Genomic DNA, 23,377 nt, shown 5'->3' with positions numbered 1-23,377 from the left:
TGCTCACTCCTTGTCTAAGTCCAATTGTAGCAGGCAATAACCCTGACCTATCTCTTCCTAGCGGGCGTTTTAAAATTACTCCCATCTAGCTCTTTCCAGGCTGACAGCTGTCTCTGCAGAAAAACCTCAAGCTTGCAACAAAACTCCACCACCCAGTGCTCTCTCCCTTCTCCAGGAGTTCCTGCCAGGGCAAAGGTCTTCAACCTACCTTAATAATATTACAGGCAATCAAGCAGCTTTTATTACACAAAAGGAGCAAGTAGCTCTCTTCCAGAGTGCCTTTTCCCAGTATGAAGATGTAGGCAAGCAGCATCCTGCTTCAAGAATTCGTTCTAGTTGGCTGGGAGAACAACCGTGCCATGCACAACAAGGCTCCCAGTCCTTTAGCAGTAGCTAAAGACTTTGAACATGGGCCGCGTCCAGATGAGTGCGGCCATGCAGTATGTGGTGCCACAGACACACCTGCGATGCCACATACAGCATATTTAGCTGTTCTCCGCACTTCAAGGGAGCAGCGCAGGGGAAATCCAGGGGTCAAAAGAAACCTGAACAAAAAAAAGGCAGAGCGGCACATGCGAGGGCAGTGTATACCACTCAGAACTGGAGCCTGGTCAGCTACAGCCATGCACCAGCTGCCGGCCAGAGTCTGAACAGCAGGACTCCTGCTGCTGCAGCCCCAGGAGCCCTCCAGGACCCCAGGTAAGGCTACGGGGGCCAGCCCAGTGCTGACCCCAGCTTCCCCTACCCCACCTGGGGTAACCTGCCACACACCAAAGGACAATCAGTAGCAGCACAAGGTGTCCTGATGCTACTTGTGCCCCAGGAAACAAACATCCACGCCTGTATGGACGCAACCCCAGATTTTATCACAGGGTCTTTTCCTCTTGGTCAGCATCTGCCTCTATTCTCTGCTTTAAGTCCAGAACTTCTGGAATGGGGCAATTTTTGCTCTTTGACTCCTTATTCAGACCTTAAATTTCCAAACCAGAAAGACATTTGCCATGTTGCCTTTTTTAATTGCTACCACAAAGATTTCCTTGAACTAAACAAGAGAGACATCTTAGACATGGAAGTCAGTAAGTTCTCACTGACTTTAGTTTATGAAGAGCGTGCAAGATTCTTATCAGACGGACAAGGAAGGGGAGGGGAGAGGTGGGGGGGGGGGAAAAAAGGCAGAAAAGCCCTCAAAAAAAAAAAAAAGCTTATGAAGCAACGTATCTGCTCTAAAATGCCTGAAGTGGCTAGAATAATGAACTTCTACTGACTGTGGGGGATCAGAGGACATTGTAAAAGTTCTACCATTACAGTGTGTCTATTGTCTCATTAAAACTATTCAGGAATTTTCATGACATTTAGAGAAAAACAAAAAAATTGAGGAGTGTTTTTCCTTACTGTAAATATTAATGGGCTTTGCATCCATTAATGTAACAGCACAGAAAATCTCTTTTCCAAAAGTGATTTTAGTGCTGGTTTCCTTGTATTATTAATGACAAATTTTGTATAATTTCCCCAATGTATTCTGCTAAATTTTTCAGTCGATTAATACATGGAGCGGTGCATGTAGCTATGTAGTTCGGGGTCTATCGGCCCATTCTTTATTGGTCTGGGTGTTTAGTTAAAGGACAAAACCCACCTGACTCCAGAGTAAGCGGATCTACCTGTGAGGTCAGGAAAGGAGACATGACCCAATGATAGGACTGGGGAATTTATTTTCTTCTGATTTTATCTTCCATGTTCTGTATCGGACAGAAATAGCTGACTATGAGAAAACACTGTAGACCAGGTGGTTGTGGGATGCCTTCCATCCCTTTGAGACAGACATACTCGCCCCTGCAAATCTCACTGGCCCAGCACAGATTGGTAAAGACCTCCTTAACCTCTGACTTTGTCCCAGTTCTTGGCTTTGCACAATGAGGCATAACACTGGTGCACAACTCTTTACCCCTCCTCGTACTCCACTAAACACACTTCCTGCCATTAGCTCCTCTAATGATAGGCTCACAAGGGCTTGCAGCATATGGCCAATGGGAAGAAGCACTGAGCAGCTATCAGAAGAACAGTCACATGCACAGTTGCATCAGACACAGAGATGCAGCCCAGCCCAAGGACCAAATTGGAGGATGGGAAGAGTTAACATGCAAAGGGGAAGAAGGAGATCAGATGGGGCACATTTTAGTCCCACGGGGTAGAGGAGAGATAGAGAAGACTGAGGTCCCCTTGGGTGAGGGAGCCAACGGGGTTAATTCTACGGCAGGGAGCCCATTCTGCCATTTTATGGAAGTGTGCATAGCAATTTATACACCCATTTCCATACAAATCTCTCTACTCAGCCCAGACAGGCTGCTCCGGTTCTGCATCACCACATGTGGCCTACTACCATAAAGGTAAAAGCCAGCCCTGCATACTGCACAACATGCATGTCTCCCTGACTACATAGCCCCATGTTATTTTAACAGTTCCAAATTCCACATGAAAGATTTTAATATTAAAACAGTAAAATAGGCCACAATGCCCTAAACTGTAGTGTACTAGTGTAATAAGATTATACATTCCAGTCATTTACAGGAGTATTCCAAGAGGGCCATTTATTGCAAGTAGGATTATCTTTGGCTACACATATTTTGCTCTGAGAGCTGAGGAATTTATTTATTTGATTTATAGCCCTTATACAGGACTCGGGGGGGGGCAGGGGGGGAAGAGGTAAAGGCATAAAATTAAGGATAAGGTATTTGGGACTGCCAGCCAGATTTAGTAATAGACTCTAGGATATTAATTTAGAATAAACAAAGCAAGCTTAAGGAATAAGATATTAGAAGGCTGAGGCCTCCCACAGTTCCAGAATAAAATATATCGTTTAAATCCACGCAAATTCCATTGTCAATAACTAAATATTATGCACATGCTTAAGTGCTTTCCAAAACCGGAGCTTAAGTGATTTGTCATACAGGCCTCTAACTCCTTATTTGCTGGTTGTTTCACTGCAACCATCCCAGCATGCTTCTGTTCAAGCACTACACTTAGACAATGCCAGACTACACCACGCACTAGCCACTGCTTTAAGAAATAATTGCATGCAAGATTTTCTTCAGGCTTATCCCAACAAGATTTTGCATTATTTGCCCTTTGCTGTGGATGAAGGGAGAGGCCTCTTCTGTGTTGCAGGAGGAAGGAGAAAGAATACTCCACGCACACCACCAAATCCGGGTACCCAAGCAAAAAATCTCACTCAGTCAACACGGTCTCTTTGAACTCCAGCTGACTTTTCACTTAATTGGTTCACCTAAGTTTAACATGATTGGCTTCTGTATCAGAGAGCTCCTAACCGATCAGCCCTTATATACATATGATGTTACTTAGGATCACAGGAAAGTAGGCTGGAAAGGATCACATGAGGTCAACTAGCCCAGCCCCCTTGCTCAAGGAAAGGATCATCCCTGACTAAACAGTCCCAGCCCAGGGTCTGTCCAAACTGCTCTTGAAAATGTCCAGGGACAGAGATCCCACAACTTCTCTTGGTAGCCTGTCCCAATGCTTAACTTTCTGACTCTGAGGATGGTTTTCACAGGTCAAATCTACACAAGATGCTATGTCACCAAAGCAACAAACTACAGCATCACAGCTCATTGCTATGGTGATGTAGTGTCGGCAGTACTAACCCTGATGCAGCCGCTACTGTGCAATAGCTCATTACTACTGCACAGTAGGGTTGGAAATGACCCGTGCACTGCCAGGACTGCAGAGTCATTTAGTACTTGCTTTAGTACCAACCGTGCAGTGGGGCACATGTGTAGACACACCCCTAGCCTCTAATCTAAATTTGCTTTGCTGTCGCTTGAGGCCATTGCTTCTATTCTTGTCCTTTATGGCCAAAGAGAGAAATCCATCTCCATCCGCTATAAAAATTGCCCTTCAGATAACTGAAGGCTGTTATCCAATCCCTCCTCATTCTTCTCTTCTCCAAGCTGAATAACCCTAGTTCTTTGAGCTTTTCCTTGTAAGTCACATTTCTCAGGCCTCTAATAATTTTTTTGCTCTCGGCTGGAGCTTCTCCAATCTGTCCACATCATGTTTGAAGTGCAGGGCCCAAAACTGGACAGTACTCCACGTGAAGCTGCACCAGTGCCAAAGAGGAAAAATCCCTTCCCTAATCTGCAAGAAACATGATATGCTCCTGTTAATACAAGTCAATAAGATGTTAGCCTGTTTTTTGTGCGTGTTTTTCCTAAGTTAAAAACAGAAAATCATGCCCTTAATTTCCCTATGCCCCCAACACTTGGGAAAGGTGGCTCCCAGCCCAAACTTCAAGACCCAGATCCATCCCAAGTATTAATATACAGCAGATTATATCAGTACCTAATAATGAGAGGTGTTAAATGCATCAACTTACCACTCCTCCTCCCGCAGAGTGAACTAGCACAGACATGCCTTCTCTTAGGTTGGCAACTTCAAAGAGCATCATATAGGCAGTTACAAAGTTCATAGGAAAGGCAGCAGCTTCAGAAAAACTCATGTCATCAGGGATCTTGTAGACAAATTCTACTGGAGTGCATACTACTTCAGCCCATGCATTGTAGTTCACAAAAGCCATGACTCTGTCCCCAATCTACAGTAAATACAAAAAGGATACTGAGGTTATCAAGCTAGTCAGCTTACATCTTATAAAATGGTGGCAACACACTTAAAAAAAAAAAAAAAGAAAAGTAACATGATTAATCATTATGGTTTCAAATTGTAACTTGAAAGACCAGCAGCTCTCCTACTAAAATCTATGGGCTAGATGGCAGACAAAACTGCTTCTACCACTATAATCAGTCTTGGACTACAAAGATTTTTGAAGGAATTCAATTTTAACTTTGTTTTTAAAATAATACTGCTTCTTTGTGGGCTTGTTTTTCTGGTAAAAAAAAAAAAAAGTTTTTAAATTAACGAACAGCTTCTTTTCAGTCGATACCAACATTAACACCCATCCTCCTGTGTTATTTTTCCTTGTAAAGCACTGGGGCACTACAAATAGCAGAGAACTTTATTACTACTAACGACATAAAATCCTGGAGGAAGGGAGGGATGGAGGGAGAGGACCGACACAGAACGAAAGGATCTAGCCACGAAACTACATCGAAAAGGAAGTTTATTCTGATACCTAGCTTAAAAGGTTATGAATATGCTATTTGTTGATAAAGGAATTGGACTTGTAATTCATGGAAAAAGAAACAAAAATAACAAGAACAAAAAAACAAAAAAAAAAAAAAACCAGCCCTCAATTTGAGAGTAGTAGAACCAACAGTTTAGACTTTAACACGATCAATATTTATCTAGCAGTTATTTTATACTATGGTATATAGTATTGCTTTTTACAGAAAAATCAATAACCAATAGAGATCTTAAGTACTGTGCCTATACTGATGCATTCCCTGAATGACTCCTACTCAGGTCTATATAATTATACACCTGTGTGCCAGAAGAATTTTATTTATTGACTTTAAAATTTTTAATTAATATATACGTCAGTATGCATGTAAGACTTCAAACAAACTTTGTACCCCAGAGTTCTTATGCCACCTTCTAAATCCATTAGCATGTTTTGCCAAAAAATTCAGGGAGCAATGCAATCTCTTCTCCTGCAACTAATTACTGCAGAAAATATACACAATAATGGAAAAGACTTTGCCCCATGCTCAAATATTAAGTGAAACAAGATCAGTCTCAAAATAGAGATGCTTATGATTAAATTAGTGATAGAGCATTGAGGCTCTATCTGAAGTTTAGACATCCGAGTCATACATTTATCTAACGGCCTTCATTGCTGTTTCTGATACTGAGAATTCAGACAGTGATATCCCATGGACAGACAAGAATAAATTACTGTCTGGACCTGCAAGACAAATTCTTCCACATGGCTATAACAGAAGGATAGCTCCTGCTCAAGTGAGGGAAGAAACTGGTGCAATTGGATTGCTCAAGAAAAAAAGCAAGCAAAATTTGCCCCACCTGCATTCAATTCTCCTTTGCTATAATTCCAATAAAAGTTTGATAACGGGTGCCCCCATCAGCTTGTACCCACTTACTGCCAAATGTCTTGGACAATAAACTTTCAGCAGCAGGTACAATCTGTGTTATACTTTGCACAATGCCAATGAAAATGGCTTCCTGATCCATGGCTAGCACCTCTAAGCTGTATCACAATATAAGCTTTAAGACAGCTTTATTAAACTTTATGATTTCATCTTATAGTCTGAATAAGGGAACATTTCTGCAGCATTTATATACCTTGCAGTCTACTTTTGCCACCTCATATTTTTGTAATGATGCATCTTCTCCTTATTCCATTTCAACTATAATTCATTGGTATGGGATAAGGCACAATATCTACTTGCACCCTAGGGAAAATCTGTTTACAGAATAGCAATATTTTGGCTTCTCAAGGCACTTTCCTCTCTTTGGCCTTTTATATAGTAGGTTTGTTAAATTTTAAATTGATGATGACAGCTGTGAAGACTTTATATCTTGTAGGAAGAAGCTGTTGAAACAGAACTGTCATTTCCATTTCACTGAAAATTCCTCCTCCTTTTGAAAAGGGCCTTCATATTAATGATGTGTCATGAGTAACAGTTTTGATGTTTCCCTTCTACTATTGAAGAAGCACTGACTATTTTTTTTAAAAAGACACCATTCTTAAGATTAGAGGCACTGAAATCTTGCATCAGCCATAGTATGCAGTGTCACACACAAACAAAAAATGATCACAAATTGCAGAGGCAAAGCAGTGACATCTTATAAGATACTGAGGATGGTTTTATTATACTTATGCAAGAGGTAAAGACTTTTGTGGGTGTTATGTTTTACTGGACCAACTGCGTGGTCGGGATAATTATACATTACAAATGTATTACATGTATAATACAACACACATATTATATTTTATGAAGTTTAACTTCCGTGTTAGGCAGGATACAGATCATTAGGAACCACCATTTTAGCCAAGAGCTTGGTGAGATGCAAGGGAATGATTCTGCTTCTATGGGAGTTAGACATCAACTGAACTAATAGGAACAGGAATTGGCCAAGATTACTCTGACTAGAGCATCATCTTACTCAAGGCAGAGAACATTTTTTTAAGTTGTGATCCATGCAGGTTGCTAGCAGAAGCCTAAATTTGTCATATGACAAAACAATGAAGAAATCCACAAATTAATTGGTTGCCATGTATTGTTGTCCATCAGAGCTGTAGGACAGGTCAGCTACAAATAAAGGACAATAGGCCAAAATCTGCTTTCTCTTTGATCTTGCAATGGCATGGAGCTTGCATGAGGTGTTGCACAGAAATTGTGTCCACATACAGAGAGTGGTTTGCAAGATTTGGGCTCTGGTAGTTTTCCCCACGCTATGGGGAAGGGAGTCAGTTGTACCAATTTATAGGCATAAATGTTGTGCTCAGCTTTAGGCCTCTTTCCTAGATCTTCCAGCCACTACTATGGTCACGTAAAGAAGAAGCCAGGCTTACTTCACTTTGAGAATGATTCTGCCAGAGAACAGTCTGCCCTGTTAGTAGCTTGCTCTCAACTGATCACTTTTAAAAGGCAACCCAGTGCAAGAGATATGCTGTTTTGCTATATGAATAAATGCCCCTATGCTACAGGTATACTGCTGCAATTTCAAACAGATTAGGAAACTTCAGACCAAAAATGAAGACAAACAGTCAGTGGAAAGCAAAATCTCTAAACTAGTTCTAAGGAATGACTTCTCCTTAACTTTTAAAATGGTGCCTAGCAATTACAAATACTAAAGCTACACATTCAAAATAGCAGATTTTTCAAACAGTGATTTTATTATTTATACCAACAAAAAAAAAATAGCTGAAGATTTATGATTTCTTGCAGGGTGGGTGGGGAGGGGGAAGAAGTTCTAAGCAAAACTAGCCTCATTCCTAAGGAGACCCCATTGGAAATCAAATGGACCATAGTCTTTAATGAAAGGGAACACTGTTCAGAGCTCTTGCAGAAGAACAATAATGCTGTCAGTATAGCTATCTTTATGCAAATCTCTATTCAAGAGAAAAGAAAACACAATAAAGATCCAGAAGGTGGAATTATTTGATGACATAAATTGACTCAACATGTGGCAGAGATAAGAATGACAGAACAACCCCTATATGCATTTTAAAGGATTCACACCTATTGTGGGAAGTTAAATTAAAGGTTTCAGTTGAGAGATGTTTACCATAAGAGATGAAAAACAGAGTGGGACACAATGTTTTTCACACACAATACGGGGATGTTACAGAGTAAGATGTCAATTACTTACAGAATCTGTCTCGCTTATTTCAACTGTTTGTCACTGAATACTTCACAGCAAGGATGGAATTCACTCTCCCCTGCATGAGGTCTAAGTAAATTATCATTATATATACTGTACTGCCTAAAGACTTAAGTCACAATCAGGGCTTCATTACTTTAAGCATTTTATAAACACAATACCAAAGTAACGCTTGACCTCATAAGTTTATAATCTAATTTAGATCAAGACCAAACAGCTAGGAGTAACCAATCCTGCAAACACTGAAGAGCAGAAATGGTGCAGGGAAAAAAGTGCAGATTTTCCTGTTTAAGGTGGGAAGTGAAGGCTGCCATCCATCACTGACAGAGTGGAGGTGTCTAGGGAGCATGAAGAACTTTTCACACGACAGACAGACAGACAGACAGACAGACAGACAGAGAACTGCAGAACCTCAAAGCTGCTTAATTCATTGCCCTACAGAGGGCAACAAAAATGGTTAAAGGGCTGGGACACATGGCTTCTGAGGAGAGGCTGAGGGAACTGGGTTTAGTCAGTCCACAGAAGAGAAGACAGAGGGGGGATTTGATAACAACCATCTATCTACCTGAAGGGTTGTTCCAAAAAGGATGGAGTTAGACTGTCCTCAGTGGTGGCAGATGACAGAACAAGAAGCAATGGGCTCAAGTTGCAGCAAGGGAGGCTTGCAACTCTCACTAGGGGGGTGGTGAAGCACTTGGAACAGGTTACCCAGAGAGGTGGTGAAATCTCCATCCGTGGAGGTTTTTAAAGCCTGGCTTGACAAAGCCCTGGTTAGAATGATCTAGTTGGAGATGGTCCTGGTCTGAACAGAGGGTTGAACTAGATGACCTCCCGAGGCCCTTTCAAGCCCTAGTTTTGTATGATTCTACGTTCATTCTGCCTCCTATGCCATGAAAATGATGCACTCCAGCTGCCTTAGCGTAGTGTGAAGGAATGAGTTGGGGTAAGCGTTTCAGGTTTTTTTTGTTTTTTTTTGTTTGTTTGTTTGTTTGTTTTTTTTGTTTTTTTGACAGCACAGGCATGGCCAGAGGGTCTCAATGGGACAACTGTGCACTACAGGAGTGAAATTCACTTCTGCAGAATTTGGTGTAGAATACAAGACGACATAACAGTCCACCATGACAATACACTTCCTCTAAGTGCCGTGTCTAGTTGAGAAGAATTCATTCTTTGTGCTTTGGAGCCAAGATCTGACAAATATTACTTTATAAAGGTTACCGCAAGAAACTGTTGAACAAAATTAAAGGGTATGCCGATTAATTTTTTATACATAAAAGAGGGCTTTTTCCATATAAATGCCTCTCTGGAGAATTTATTCTCAATCTGAATAAGATACAAGTCTGGTTTCACCATAGGTTGCTAGACAAGAATGATGTTCATTCAAGATACGGATAGTCTACGGACAGTTAATTATACAGTCCCGGCCTTCACATTCTAGGTCACATTGAATAGTTTCCTCCTCCCAATTTCAAAGGGCGACTTAAAGAGTAAGATTCTACTCAAGACGAAGAAGGTGGCAGAATCTATTTGCAATTATTTCCTCCAAACTTCCCGTCTTTCTTTTCTCCAGCCATAGTTAAATATTTATAACTTTGTCACAACACAAAACAAAGGAAATATTACCTCAAATCCTTTTACACCATCTCCCAGAGCTTCTACAATCCCAGAGCATTCAAATCCAGGGACAAGGGGCGTCTTGGGAGGATTGTCAATGTTCCCCTGCCGCACCATCAGATCAATAAAATTTAAACCGCTGTAAATACAAGAAAAATCAAGATATCAAAACATGAGTGTCAGCATGGAGGGTGAAGACTCATCCAGGAGGACAGGGGATATGGGGGACCTCACATCATGCAAGTACTGCGGTTTTTCAATGCTAAAGATGGGCAGCTGCGCAGCAGGCGCATAGGAGGAATGTCCTCTGTTTCTGAATGGAAAAGATGAGCTTGACATCAACTCTGCACAGGCCATGCTAGAGGGAGAGATATTCCCACAGGGCTACAAGACTTGTGATTACACAGAGCCCCTATGCTTAGAGGCAGAGGAAGTCACTGCTACCGATTCATGCCAGAGGGCATTACCATCTAGGTCAGACTCGGATCAATGACCGAAATGTGAAAGCCTCTCCTGAGATCTCTCCTAACCTATATAAAATATTTTCCACTCTTGAAAAATATGTACATCTTTTTTAGTGTTAAGAAATAGGCAGCGATACAGACTGCTTCTGTGAAGGAGGACACAGACTATGATGCAAGGTACATGGAGCAAGCTTAGTGTGATACTTAAGTCTTCATTAACTATACACAGTTGTGAGTGAACTGACATACCAGTGGCTTATTTTAAAGCAATGACTGGAGACAGGCTTTTAAAAATGCGAAACACTTAACTCTAATGATTTTCTCCAATGTGTTAGGGGTTTGTAAATGATCTCATTTTATATTTAAAAAACCTCTAACACTTTAGACATTTTGGTCCAAATGCAACCTGATTTCACTTCACTCACGACAATACAACTACATTAAAGGCAAGCATCTTCCTGATCATTTGTGGACAGCCTCTCTGCTAAAGGCCATTTTTTGAAGGTCTTTGAAGTTTTATGTGACTGGCTGCTTAGAAGAGTGAGTTGTGGCCTCTTGGATTCTTAGTTTTGTGAAGATCTTGTTACTTTGACTTTATGCTTCATCTAATTTTAGTAAAACAACAACTACATTGTATTTGAATTCCAACACCTATCCTGTTTGCCAAGTGTCCTGTTGTACAGATTCTGGACACAACAACCAGAACACACAACTTTGGAAACTCTTGTGCTCACGACTGGGGTTGTAGTGTATTCTAGCTAGTTAACTGTTTCAGACTACGCTTCCTTAATTATTGCTAACTGGAACAAATATATTCCACAAATTACTCACATGAGTGCTTCTCTACACACATATGCAACCAACAACTGCTCACAGGGATCAAGTTATTCACCTGCATAAGTGTTTAAAAGATCAGGGCTTTAATTTGTATGCCAACAAACAGATGCAAACAGACAGAACAGCCATGGCAAACAAAAGGCAGAAGACATACAAAGCATGACCAAAACACAACAACATTCCCAGGGAGATGGACATCTTTGGGAAAATCCATCTAGTTTCACCATCTCAGGCAACTGTGGGTAAAATTTTAGATGGCGCCTTAATTCTGCCAGTTCACAGCTGCAGGTTGGCTTACAGACCACACTGAGTTTTCAAAGTCTCGTTATCTCAGTTTCAAAGGAAAAGACACTAATCATTCCAATTTTTATAGTTTTGACTGGTAGAAAAGGGCTCCATGCCTCAGAGCTTAAAAAAAAACAAAACACATCCGAAATGTATCAAGGTAACACTAGAGAAACAACATAGAAGATATCGTAAGCGTTGTTTAAAATGGTCCTACTCAAGAAGTGGGAACAGCGTGCACTAAGGTCATCATTAAAAATGATTATTATAATAATTACACACATTGTAGAAAACATGTGTGAACAATGTTAGCTTCACTGGTGATCCTCATATGGCTCCTTTCCAAATTTCAAGCATTTCACGGAGTGTTAATTAGTCTTTCCTACATCTCTTTAGCAGGTACCAAGGGTAGAGTTAGAGTTGTGCTGTACCAGTTAACAGGAGTAAGGTTAGTGACACCAGGACAGACATAGGTTTGACCATGGCTATGGCCATCTGTTAATAAACTATGATTATACAAATACAAATGTACTCACGCTCTCTCTTTTGTGCACTTTTGTACTCATACATTCTTATGGAACTACTTAGCAGACTTGTTTTTTTGGAAAGGCACATTTTCAATTTTTACTCTGATGACGTGATTCTAGCAATTCAATTCCTCTCTCTTCATGGTTTTTTTTTCTTAGTAAGAATAGCATCATTCAAGGGTTTATCTCAAATATAATGACTGTTAGTAGAAAAGAAGCCATGGCAGAGGGGAGGGGAATCAGTTAAAATATTAATATGATACTAATTCATTCTGATTTAGTTTTCTTCATTTTATTAGTAATTGAGACATAAAATCTGATTCTAACCTGGCTTTCTAGTTATTATAGCCACCTGCTAAATAGCTTCTCTCCCTTTTTTTTTTTTTTAATCTTATATTGGACTTTTCCCCATAAAATTTTTATGCCTTTGATATTTATGCCCGAGTACTTTGCCTACATGTCATTCATCAAAAGGGCATATATAATACATGTGCACATATATCTGAACAGAATTCTACCCTTCAGGATTTTCAAAAAAAAGACAAGGAATAAGTCATTTTAAATACAGATTTCATGACACCATGTATATAATCCTCATTGACATCAACCAGGTAGCTGAGAATAAAGATGTTTTCAGTTCTTAGAAACTGAATCAACTTGAAGGCCCAGAAGTTAACTGCTAATCTATTAGTTATCCCTGTGATCCCTGACCTCATGGAATCTCTTATCAACAAGATATCTTATGCCTGCTTTAATTTGAAAGGGTTGGTTGGCTGCATTGCATGGAAAAAGAAAGCTTGCTACAGATGAAAGAACTCAAATTAATTTTCCCTGATGCGACAAGCTCCCGAGATTTCAAAGCTGTGGACGTCCTTTCCATCTGACGTGGGTATGTTTGCCAACTTTTGGACAATGGCAGAAAGGGCACACAAATATTATCATTTTTATCCATGAACAGTGCACTACCAACATTGTTATACAGTATTTATACAAAGCAAGCTCCCTCAGGCTATATTAGGAAACACAAGAAAGACAGACTGCATTGCACAGATGGAAAAGGAGAAGTCAAGTTGCTTTAAAGGATTCATACTTCTTTGAACGTGGGGAAACTACACGTTTTTAGTGTTGGATAGCATCAAAAAATGTCTTGCGGGTAGCGAGTTATAGGGTGGAATCCAGCTAATTATGAAGCGCAAGTAAAAAAGTGCCCATTATTAATTTCCCCCATGAATAAGTAGAACAATCTATTGGGAAAAGGATGTGAAGATGGATTTTTTATATTAAAAATGACTTGCACAGAAAAGCCTGTTGAGATGTCTCAGAAGAGGTTTTGTCTTGGGATTAAGTAATATATAGGAATTAATAAGAAGGTGGTTATTGTGATAGACATAATGGATCAGTGCACAATTTGGTGCATCTCCCAGTATACCTTTCACTTTAAGCCCAAGAGTAGATGTAAAATGACATCAGAAGAGGAAGGTACACAATAACCTAAAGAACTTATCCCCAGAGCCAAAGGAGTAGTAGTGGCTCTATAAAAAGCTATACTGGGAAAGAGCAGGGATTTTAGTAGGCCTGTAAATTAAGAGTTTGAATTCACACATGAAATCATCCCTTCCTTGACAGTCCCAGCAATGTGGGTAGGGTTTGCTCAGAATGTAATCAGGATGGAGGAAGTCAAGCCTGTGTCAGTCTGAGGCTCCAGCACCATCCTCCTATTCCTGATAACATAGCTTCCCTGCACTCCTCACCATGGAAAAGTCAGTGGGTGTATTATTATTACTATTATTTTTTAAAATCAGATCATCTTCACCACCAGAACTTGAAAGACGGTTCCTCCTTTCTCTGTCCCCATCCAAGGCAGGGCTACTCATTCCACAAGACAAACTCATCTAGTCCCTGACCCTTCCACCAGCCAACGCCACTCAGCCCTGTGGACTGCCCTTCGCCCTCCACCTTCCATTTTCGGATGGCACTGCCTGCCTTATGGATCTTACTCTCTCCACTGTAGCATGCATCAGGAATTACTCCAATGAAGTTAGTGGAGTTACAACTGTGCAAGCAAGGAGAGAATCTAGCCCTGCGTTCTCAAAACGCTTTCTTCATCTTTCCTTTGCCTACATTAAATCTAAATTGGCTTCTTAAAACCTGTAATCTTCTACCTTGTCCTTTTAAGAACAGAGTTAATGCTTCCTTTTCATTTAGAGAAATCTAGGAAATATGAGCAAGGTGTATAGGGATATATTTAACACTATGTTTTATTCTGTTACCCATGGGATTGCTGTTATTTGCTTCTGATTTAGCAGACAGTGCTGTTCTGCCAAACACCAGCAAAGTGAAGAGGGTCATTTCAACATCACTTCTCATTATGCGCATGTATGGAAGCACAAGCAAGAATAACCCTAATGGTGGAAATAAAAATACTGTGAAGTTATTCTAATTCTATAATTGGACTCTAAATTCAGTGGGGTTGCCCCTGCGCAGTTCATTCCTGTCCTGAGCAGAGAGCTGGAGTTCATGACCCCCTTGACATCCTTTTCAGCCCCTTTTTTTTATGATTTCAGATTTCTAACGGCTCAAACCTACTTCTTTATATATCCACCACAGGCCTGTTTTAGCTACTTGTCTGATCTCAAAAAACAGTGTCCACAATAAGTGTTTTGTTCAACACAGACTTGACAAACAGGTAAATACAGCAGGGCTTAACTGCTCCATCATTACCAATCAAGAAATGATTGCAGGGAATATGCAAACGTTGTGACTCAGCTTGGACACTGACTGTCGTTCCATCTCTTAGTCACTGAATGAGGCTAACATATGACTCATCACAACTGAAATGCTTTCAATCAAATCATTGATATTTCAGGCCTTCAAAAAATGATTCATCTGGCATAGTGCTAATAGGAACATGTCCTGCAATTCCTTTGTTTATAGTACTCCAGTACCTGTATACTTCATTTAACTGTTTTGATCCCTATGCCGAGTACAGAACAGGCTCATACTTGTGCCTCTTATTGACATATATCAATTTTCTGTTTAATATTTAACAAAAGCTGGATGATTTGATTCTTCTTCCCCACATCCCATTTATACTTGTATTATTTTCCAACACCCATCTTTGATTTCACATTGGCTTAGCTAAGTTAATTAGTCAGAGTTGGCATGCAGTGCTAGGGAGATTCATCCTAGATGTCCATCTACTTTGTCCAGTACAACATGCCCATGATAACGTACAAGTTGCACATACATTTTTCTTAGCCAGTCTCCCACCCTAGATCACAAACCTACACCAGCAGCACCATTCCTCCCCCTTCCTCTTCTCTATCAGCTCCAAACAAAACCACTAGTGGATATGATCTCTTCCCAAATACCTTTGTCTCCAACCCCACTCAAGCTTTGCCATCTGATCCCATCACACTTTCAGTACTGCCTAGAGACAGACATTACACATAAATCAGTTTAAGGGATCAGAAATTAGTTTAAACTTGTAACAGAAGAGACATTCAGTGCAAGGGATAAGAAATTATTTTAAACCTGTAACAGAAGAGACATTTCAGTGCACGTAAACTGGTTTCAAAATGGCCAAAACTGGTTTGAGATAACCCTGGTTGAATGTAGTATCAGACTTAACTGATTGAGCTCAAATTGATTTATGCAGTGTCCCAGACCCCTTCCTGGTTCAAGTTAAACCAGAGTCCTCCAGCATCTCAGTACTCTCCGGGCTAGGCTTGCCCCTCTGCTCTCTAGCTCAAGCAGGGACCAGCTGTGGCAAAACATCAGCCAACATGCCTCCGTTAAGGCAAAGTGGGCATGAAGGAGGTTACTTTCCCCTCCTCCCCCACTGCAGCTGGGGTCTGCCTGTCTACAGGGAAGCAGAGGGGAGGGGGCTGTGGCGGTGGCCTCTGGAGCTGGCAGACTCCAGTTGTAGGGCAGAAGAGACGGAAGACAGAATTAACCCTTCTCCCTGCCCCCTTCACCTTAACGAGGCCAGGCCGGGGCTCTGTTCTGTACTGGGGGGTGCGGGGAACTCTTCCTCCTTGTCCTCCCCACAGGGAAGGGAGAGGGAGCCCTCCCCCCCATCCCACTGTGGGGTGGGGAGTGGGGGCTCTGCAAAGCTGCCTGGCCCCGGAGAGGGACTCTTCCTCCAGCCTTCATCAGGGAGGGGGGCTCTATGCAGGGCTGCCTGGCCCCAGAGGAGGACTCTTCCCCCCCCTGCCTCCTCCCCACCTACCCATTCAGTGCTGGGAGTGTACTCTTCCTCTTCTCCTCCTCCCACAACTGCCAGGGAGAGGGGAGCAGTGTGTGGCGGTGCCTGGACCTGGGCACAGCTATAACTGAGCTCCAGCTGCTGGGTGTGGCCCTGTCCCTGCAGCCATGGCCTCGCTCAGCCCCAACCAAAACAGCTACACAGTGGGGCTAGGCCAGGCTGCGGGGTCAGCCCCACCCCCAGCAGGTGCAGCTTGGTGACAAGGATGCTGAGCCCTGTCAGCGGCCCAGCCCGACCCGGTATGCATGGCCAGCAGCAAGCTGGGTAGCGGGCTACCCCGACTAGCTCAGAGGCACCACAGGGGCTCGTGGGTCCACAGCCAGCCCCCATGGCAGGCGGCTGCTGGGCTCTGGGCCTGCTGGAGCCTCTGAGCCAGCCCAACTAGCCAGCGCATGCCAGGCCAGGCCAAGCCGAGCTGCTGACAGGGTTCAGCATCCCTGTCACTGAGCTGCACCTACTGGGGGTGGCCCTCTCCCGCAGCCCAGCTCAGACCCACTGTGCAGCTGCCTTGGCCAGCCCAGGCCATGGGGACAGGGTCACCCCCAGCAGCTGTGGTTCATTTACAGCTGCTCTCCATGTCCCAGCTGGGCCAGAGCAGACCAGGAAGCATTTCACAGAGTCACCCCCTCCCTGTCCCTGGCAGTGGGGGGAGGAGGAGAAGGGGGAAGAGCCCCCCCGCCCCAGCACTGAACAGAGCCCCCACCCCGTGGGGGAGGGAGAGGAGTGGGGGGCAGAGTCTCCCTCTGGGGCTGGGAAGCCCCGCATAGAGCCCCCCACCCCACAACAGCAGAGGAGAAGTGGAGGGAAGTCCCCCTCTAGGGCCAGGCAGCTTCGCAGAGCCCCCCTCCCCACTCCACAGCAATGCGGGGGGAGCTTGAGGAGGGGGAAGAGTCTCCCCAGCACTGAACGCAGCACCGCTCCCTGCCCACCCTGTGGAGGGGGAAAAAAGTTCCCCTCCGGGGCCAGGCAGCCTTGAACAGAGCCCCTCTCCCCACCCCGTGGCAGCAGAAGATGAGCAGGGGAAAGTGTCCTCCTCCAGGGCCCCCCCCCCATCCCCACCCACAGCAGCAAGGCAGGGAAGAGGGGGAAGAGGTCCACCCCAGCACTGAACAGAGCCCCCTTCCACACCCTGCAGTGCTGGGGGAGAGGGGAAAGAATTCCCCTCCGAGGCCTGGCACCCCTGTGCGCCAGGATTGCTGCCGGCTGCCATGGAGCCGCTGGGGTGCACTAAGCTCTCCCCTCTTCCTCCTTGCCAGCCACAGCTGTCTGGCCACGCTCCCTCTTCACCATGCAGGCCAAGGTTGGGGTTTAAAGCCCTCCTGAGTCTTACTCAGGCCTCTCCAGGCCTGGCCACGCCCCCCTCACCCCCCTCCTCAGCTCAGCCCTGTGGAAGGGAAGGGTGGGCAGCTCTAGCACCCCTGGGATTCTGGCCTGTCTCACCACAAGCATGTGCCTGCATTTCCAGAATGAAAAGGGAACGTCTATCCACTTGCAAACTGGTTCAATCTCTGCAGGATAGACTAACCTGCAAAAACTGAATCAATTCAGGCTCACGCTTTCTGAATGTCTATCCCTAGCCCAGAAGTTCAGCGCACATAAACTGCATTCAAAACAGCTGAAACTGGTTCAAGATAAACCTGGATGGATGAATGCAGTATCAGACTTAATTGATTTAGGTTAAATCAGCTTATTGAATTTCTGTCCCAGATCCCCTCCAAATTCAAATTAACTCACAATCTCCCAGCATCCCATGATGCTTTGCATCCCCTCCACAACCCCCTCTCCCACTTGCAGGGTGGGCGGGCCAGCCTTGGCCCAAGCTGTATGCTCCATCTGACCAGAGAGGCAAGCTCTAGCGTCCCCCCGAGTTCTGGCCTGGGCCACTGCAGGCATGTGGCTGCATTTCTGGAATCAAAAGTCTGGTCACTTGCTTATCAGGTCAATCTAATGCAGTTTAGACTAATCTGCAAAGACTGAATCGATTCAGCCTCAGGCTTTTTGACTGTCTGTACCTAACCAGTAAGGACTTCTATCCATGAACAGGCATTTGGCTATAATAGGTCAAAAAGGCTTCCCCAACCTATGCATTCTGCAGTTTGAGCCCTGCTATAGTTTAAAAAAAATCTACATTCTGGGAGGAAATAAGCAGAAATTTTCATGAGAGCCTCTATTGATGGAATAAACAGCAAGTGTACAACTCAAGTGATTTATTAGTGGTATACCAAAACCCCTTGAAGTCAACTACAGTTATAGCAGGGCTGAGTATGATTGTTTTTCCAGCTAAAGTGTAACCATTGCTATTTGTGACACAGAGCAAACAGTCTGTCTTGATGTAGAGAGAATCTACGGTGACATGGGAAGTCCTTAAAATACTGGAGGAATTTTGAAGGGAACAGATCCACACGCATGTAAAATTGCAAATCCTCACTCCAAATATTTAATGATTGAAAAATACCTGTGAAGAGACATTAAAGCCCTCTCCAATAGGGACCAAAGCCTTACAGAGAGAAAAAAAGCCACCAAGCAGGTTTTACTATATTCAATATTGTCCAGCATGGGATTACTTTATTTATTTCCCATAGTGTCCATAGGGCACTTTTCAAAATAAGAGAAAAGGCAATAATCCTCGCTCTGCAGCTACATCCACCACTCAGCTCACTGGATGGCAGACCTTTCTGTTCGGTGGTAAGAGTGCAGGTGTGTTGGAGGAAAAAACATTTTAGTCAGTAACAAACCAGCTGATTCTGACAGACCCAGTATGGAAAAGCAGAGTCTAACTAGCCAAGATGCACAATCATGTCTCTGCTTTGCAAGCCTATCAAAGTGCTACAGCTGAGGAAGCAGCACCTATTGGATACACTGAATAAAACAGCCTCGTTGCCGATCGTTTCTAAAATAAACACCTCAGCCTTCGCTTTGACATTTATTTGCTACAAATGCCAGAGCAGTAGAAACCCGCAATCATCAGAGCACGCAGCTCTAACTCAGGCCATCCACACAGGCCGGGCTGCAATTCCCACAGATCCTGGGTAAAGTTATTCAGTGTCTGTCATGCAGAAAGTCAGGCTAAAGAAGCCCAATAATCCCTTCTGCCCCTGTCCTCTGTGAACCCAAAGGGAACCCTATGCACCGAGGCAGGCGGCCTTGGGCCTCTGCGAGTGACCGGGATGCTACTTAGAGGGGAAAAGCACCTGTTTGAAAAGAACAGACTTGATGGGAAAGTTTGCAACGAGTTGTTAATCATCGTCTACTAGTGGCGCATGGTGAAAGGGTCTTCCTCTGTGGGTAGCACTCATCCAAAAGCGTGAAGAAAATAGCATGAGCAGCGGGAAGTGATTCTGAGTGCTCTCAAGGAAAGCTGCGGCTGCTCAACTCTCCCAGGTCCATTACATTACAGAGATCCCTCCCCCACCCCCAGCCACTTGGTGGAAAACAGGCCCAGTTTCCCCGACCTGGCAAGCAACCCAAGATGCCCCTGCACCATCGTGTCAGGAGCAGCGAAGCCAGGGCTGCTCACCCCCTCACACTTGCCACGCCTGAAGCAAGTGCACCGAGGCCCATGTCTTCCCTCCGCCCTCCTGTCATGCCCAAGCAAGGTGGGCAAATTCAGAGAGAGGCCCAGGAAGGACAACAGGCTGTGGGAGGGTGCCTGGCAGTTGCCCTGCGGCAGGGCCCCGTCGGGAGTGGGGAGAGGACAGCATCAGGGATGGGGGAAGTCAGTGCAACAACCGGGCACTTCCCACCCCGAGGAGGAGGAGGAAACCACAGGGCTCTCCGCAGTTTGCATCACAGGGTTGGGAGGGACCTTCGGAGGCATCCAGTCCTGCCCCTTGCTCATGGCAACACCATCCCCACCAAGCCCTCAAAACCCCCAAGGATGGAGACTGCACCGCCTCTCGGGGCACCTCCCAGCCCTTCCCCCCGTCCTGGGGCTGAATCCAACCTCAGCTTCTCCCTGTTCCCCGCCCGCCTCCCACCAGCCCCCAAACCTGCTCGGCCTTCTCTTCTCCAAGCCCCCACCTCTCCTGTGCCCCTAAACCACTCAGGCCCCCTCCTCCTCCCCTCTCTGAGCCCCTAAACCACTCAGGCTCTCTTCTCATCCCATCTCTGAGCCCCTAAACCATTTGGGCTCTCCCCTTGTCCCATCACAGAACCCCTAAACCATTTGGTCTCTCCCCTTGTCCCATCACAGAGCCCATCCGATGCCCCTATACTGCTCGGGCTCTCCCCTCATCCCCCCTCCACACCCCTAAACCACTTGGGCTCCCCCCATCCTGCCCTCTCCAAGCTCCTAAACCACTCGGGCTCCCCCGTCCTGCCCTCTCCATGCCCCTAACCCACTCGGGCTCTCTCCTTGCCCCATCTCCGCGTCCCTAAACCACTTGGGCTCCCCCCTCCACGCCCCTAGCCCCCCCGGGCTGCCCGCGTCCCCCGTGGGAGCGCACCAGGCTTTGACGCGCAGCTGCAGCTCGCCGTCCCGCGCCTCGGGCATCACCCGCTTGGCCACGCGCAGCTTGTTGAGGCCGCCGAAGCCGCCCAGCAGCACGGCGCGCATCTCCTTGGCGTCGGGCGGGCGCCGCGCGCCGGGGGGCCCGGGGTCGCCGGCCGCGGGGGCGCCCTCCGCCTCGATCATCTGCTCCGTCTCCTCCGCCTGCGCGGCGCCCTCCTTGGCCATGGCGCGGGCGGGCGGCGGCGGCTCCTGTTGCACGCGCGGCCGGAGCGGAGTGTGGGGCGCCCGCCCGCGCCGCCCCGCCGTAATGCGCCGAGTAGCGGCGCCGCGGTCCCCGGGGGCTGAGCCAAGCTGTGACGAGGCGCCGGAGCCCCGCGGCCCCGCCCCCCGCCAGCTGTGCGCCAGCGGTGCGGGGGAGGGGGGGTGCTACCCGAGCAGGTGGCAGGCAGGCAGGCTAAGGCATTGAGGCGCGCAGATACCCCCACCTGCAGCCCTCAGTCTCTTTTATTAGTGATTTATTTATTGATTGATTGATTTATTGGTCAAAATGTTTGACTCCGGGAATAGGAGAGAGCCGCTGCTGTGCTGCACAGAGCTGGAGCACGAGTTGGGGGGGTGGTCTTTTCTTTTCTTTTCTTTTTTAAGGCTGATCATTTGGTGTTTCTCTTCATACAAAAAAACTAGAACTCAAAATGATAGTTTCATAGTTTCTAGCGTCAGAAGGGATCCGAACAGATCAAAAATACCTTTTATTAGACCCACTGGGGTTTATCTTGGGATGCGTGGCAGGGCGGAGGTGGTGTGGTGCCTTGGAAAGGATCTCAAGGCGCGGGGCGGGGGTGGCCACGCACCCGGGTTGAGACTCGCTGAACTAGAGCTAGCTCTGCTTGAGAGTCACGGCCCTGCTTTCCCTCTCCGACAGTCCCCTTGCACGTGCATCCCCAGAGGGTGCCGACCACATCAGGCCGTGCGCGAAACACAAGAAGAAGGTGGGGTGAAGCTTGATGTTCTCCTCTATTGCCTTTTAGCCTAATGGTTAGAGTCAAGGATTTGAGCAGGATGTTCCCCAGAAGCAGGGACATGCATTTCCCTGGGGACAACCAGCAGCAGTACATATTTGTGCCCCTGGTAGTTGTCCCCAGGCATGCCCCTGAGCACAAGGGGAGACTGGGGCCAGCACCCGGGTTGGGCCCAGCAGCTCTACCTGGGGTCCTGAAGGCCTCGTGGGATTGCAGTGGTAGTGATGCTGGTGCACAGAGCCTGGCCAGCAACTGGAGCGTGGCTCTGGCTGGCCAGGCTCCATTTTCGCGTGGTGCACACTGCAGCCATATGCATCACCCTGCTTTTTCTGACATGATATTTTTGACACTGGGATCACCTGGTGTCAAAAAAACCCGCTACACTGCAAATTATTAGTGTGATAAATGTATGCAAACTGCACATGCGTGCTCATGGGGGCACACCCGATGAGTTCAAACTCATCTTTTGCCTAAGGGGACTTGGAGCCAAATCACCCACCATCTCAGAAACTGCCCTACTAATCTATCCAGCACTACAGACTTCCTCAGGTCTCCTGTTGAAGCCGTTCCAATTTAAATGTATGCTGTGAGCAGAGGCATGAGCAACCATATGAGTGACTATAGCCTACTGATTAGCACACTTGTCTGGGATGGAGAACCTCATGTGCTACCATGAATATTGAAGCCTGTTGTTTAAGGCTAAATACAGACAGTCAAAAAGTCTGAGGCTGAATCAATTCAATCTTTGTAGGTTAGGCTAATAGTGTAGATTGAACCAATAAGCAACTGAACAGACATTTACTTTTGATTCTGGCAATGCAGCCACATGCCTGCAGTGGCCCAGGACACAAGCAGGGGGCGGGGGACACTGGAGCACACCTTCCTACTCTGCTGGGAGCAGACAGCTTGGACCAAAGCTAATCCGCACACCCTGTGAGGTGGGAGTTTGTGGGGGAAGGTGCAAGGCATCCTAGGATGCTGGGGGACTGTGAGTTAACTTGAATCCAGAGGGGACATGGGATAGAAGTTCAATCAAACAATTTAACCTAAATCAGTGAAGTCTGATACTACATCCTTCCAGGTTTATCTTAAACCGGTTTTGGCCATCTTGAAAGCAGTTTATGCGTGCCGAACTTCTGTTGTGTTACAGATTTGAACCAATTTTGGATCACTTATACCGATTTATGTATAATTTCTGTCCCTAGCCTAAAGGGTCCCCCACATTGTGGGCAAGTGCTCTGAACTAGGCTATTGTATAAAAGGAGGTACTGACACTTTCGTCCTACCGTGACCTCCAAGCTCATGTTCTAATGGAAAGAAGAAGTTGCTATCACGTTTTAGGTGACACTTGATGTTGTGGGTGTGGATTACGCTTGATATTGCGCTCTGTGAATGTTTGTTGGATTAGGCTTGTCGGGGGAATGGAATGAAGCAAGGAAAACTGAATTTCTGGCTCACCAGTGGGTTTAGGTATGAGCTAGACACTGAACTGCTCAATACTGTCAAACTGGAGGCAATTTTGGGTATACTCAGAAGTGCACTTCTGGGTTCTGGGGAACTCTAAGCTAAAAAACGGAGGTGCCTCTGGGCTTTGGGGAGTG

The 23,377-nt window shown here is 45.5% G+C and overlaps 1 protein-coding gene across 1 annotated transcript in view; it reads right to left on the bottom strand.

Annotated features, from left to right (window-relative positions):
- VAT1L (vesicle amine transport 1 like) overlaps positions 1-21,035 on the bottom strand; it is a 91,547-nt gene extending 70,512 nt beyond the window's left edge. The window contains exons 1-3 of the mRNA XM_006260251.4: positions 20,753-21,035; positions 9,937-10,066; positions 4,388-4,603 (exon numbers count right to left, since the gene is read on the bottom strand). Coding sequence (XP_006260313.4) covers positions 4,388-4,603; positions 9,937-10,066; positions 20,753-20,982 — 576 coding nt within the window. The 5' untranslated portion in view covers positions 20,983-21,035. The remainder of the gene's footprint in view (positions 1-4,387; positions 4,604-9,936; positions 10,067-20,752) is intronic.
- Between the last annotated feature and the right edge of the window lie 2,342 nt (positions 21,036-23,377).

Source organism: Alligator mississippiensis, chromosome 10 (genome assembly GCF_030867095.1).
Source record: "Alligator mississippiensis isolate rAllMis1 chromosome 10, rAllMis1, whole genome shotgun sequence".
In the NCBI taxonomy this organism is placed as follows: Eukaryota; Metazoa; Chordata; order Crocodylia; family Alligatoridae; genus Alligator; species Alligator mississippiensis.
This window is presented reverse-complemented; position numbering and strand designations above follow the sequence as displayed.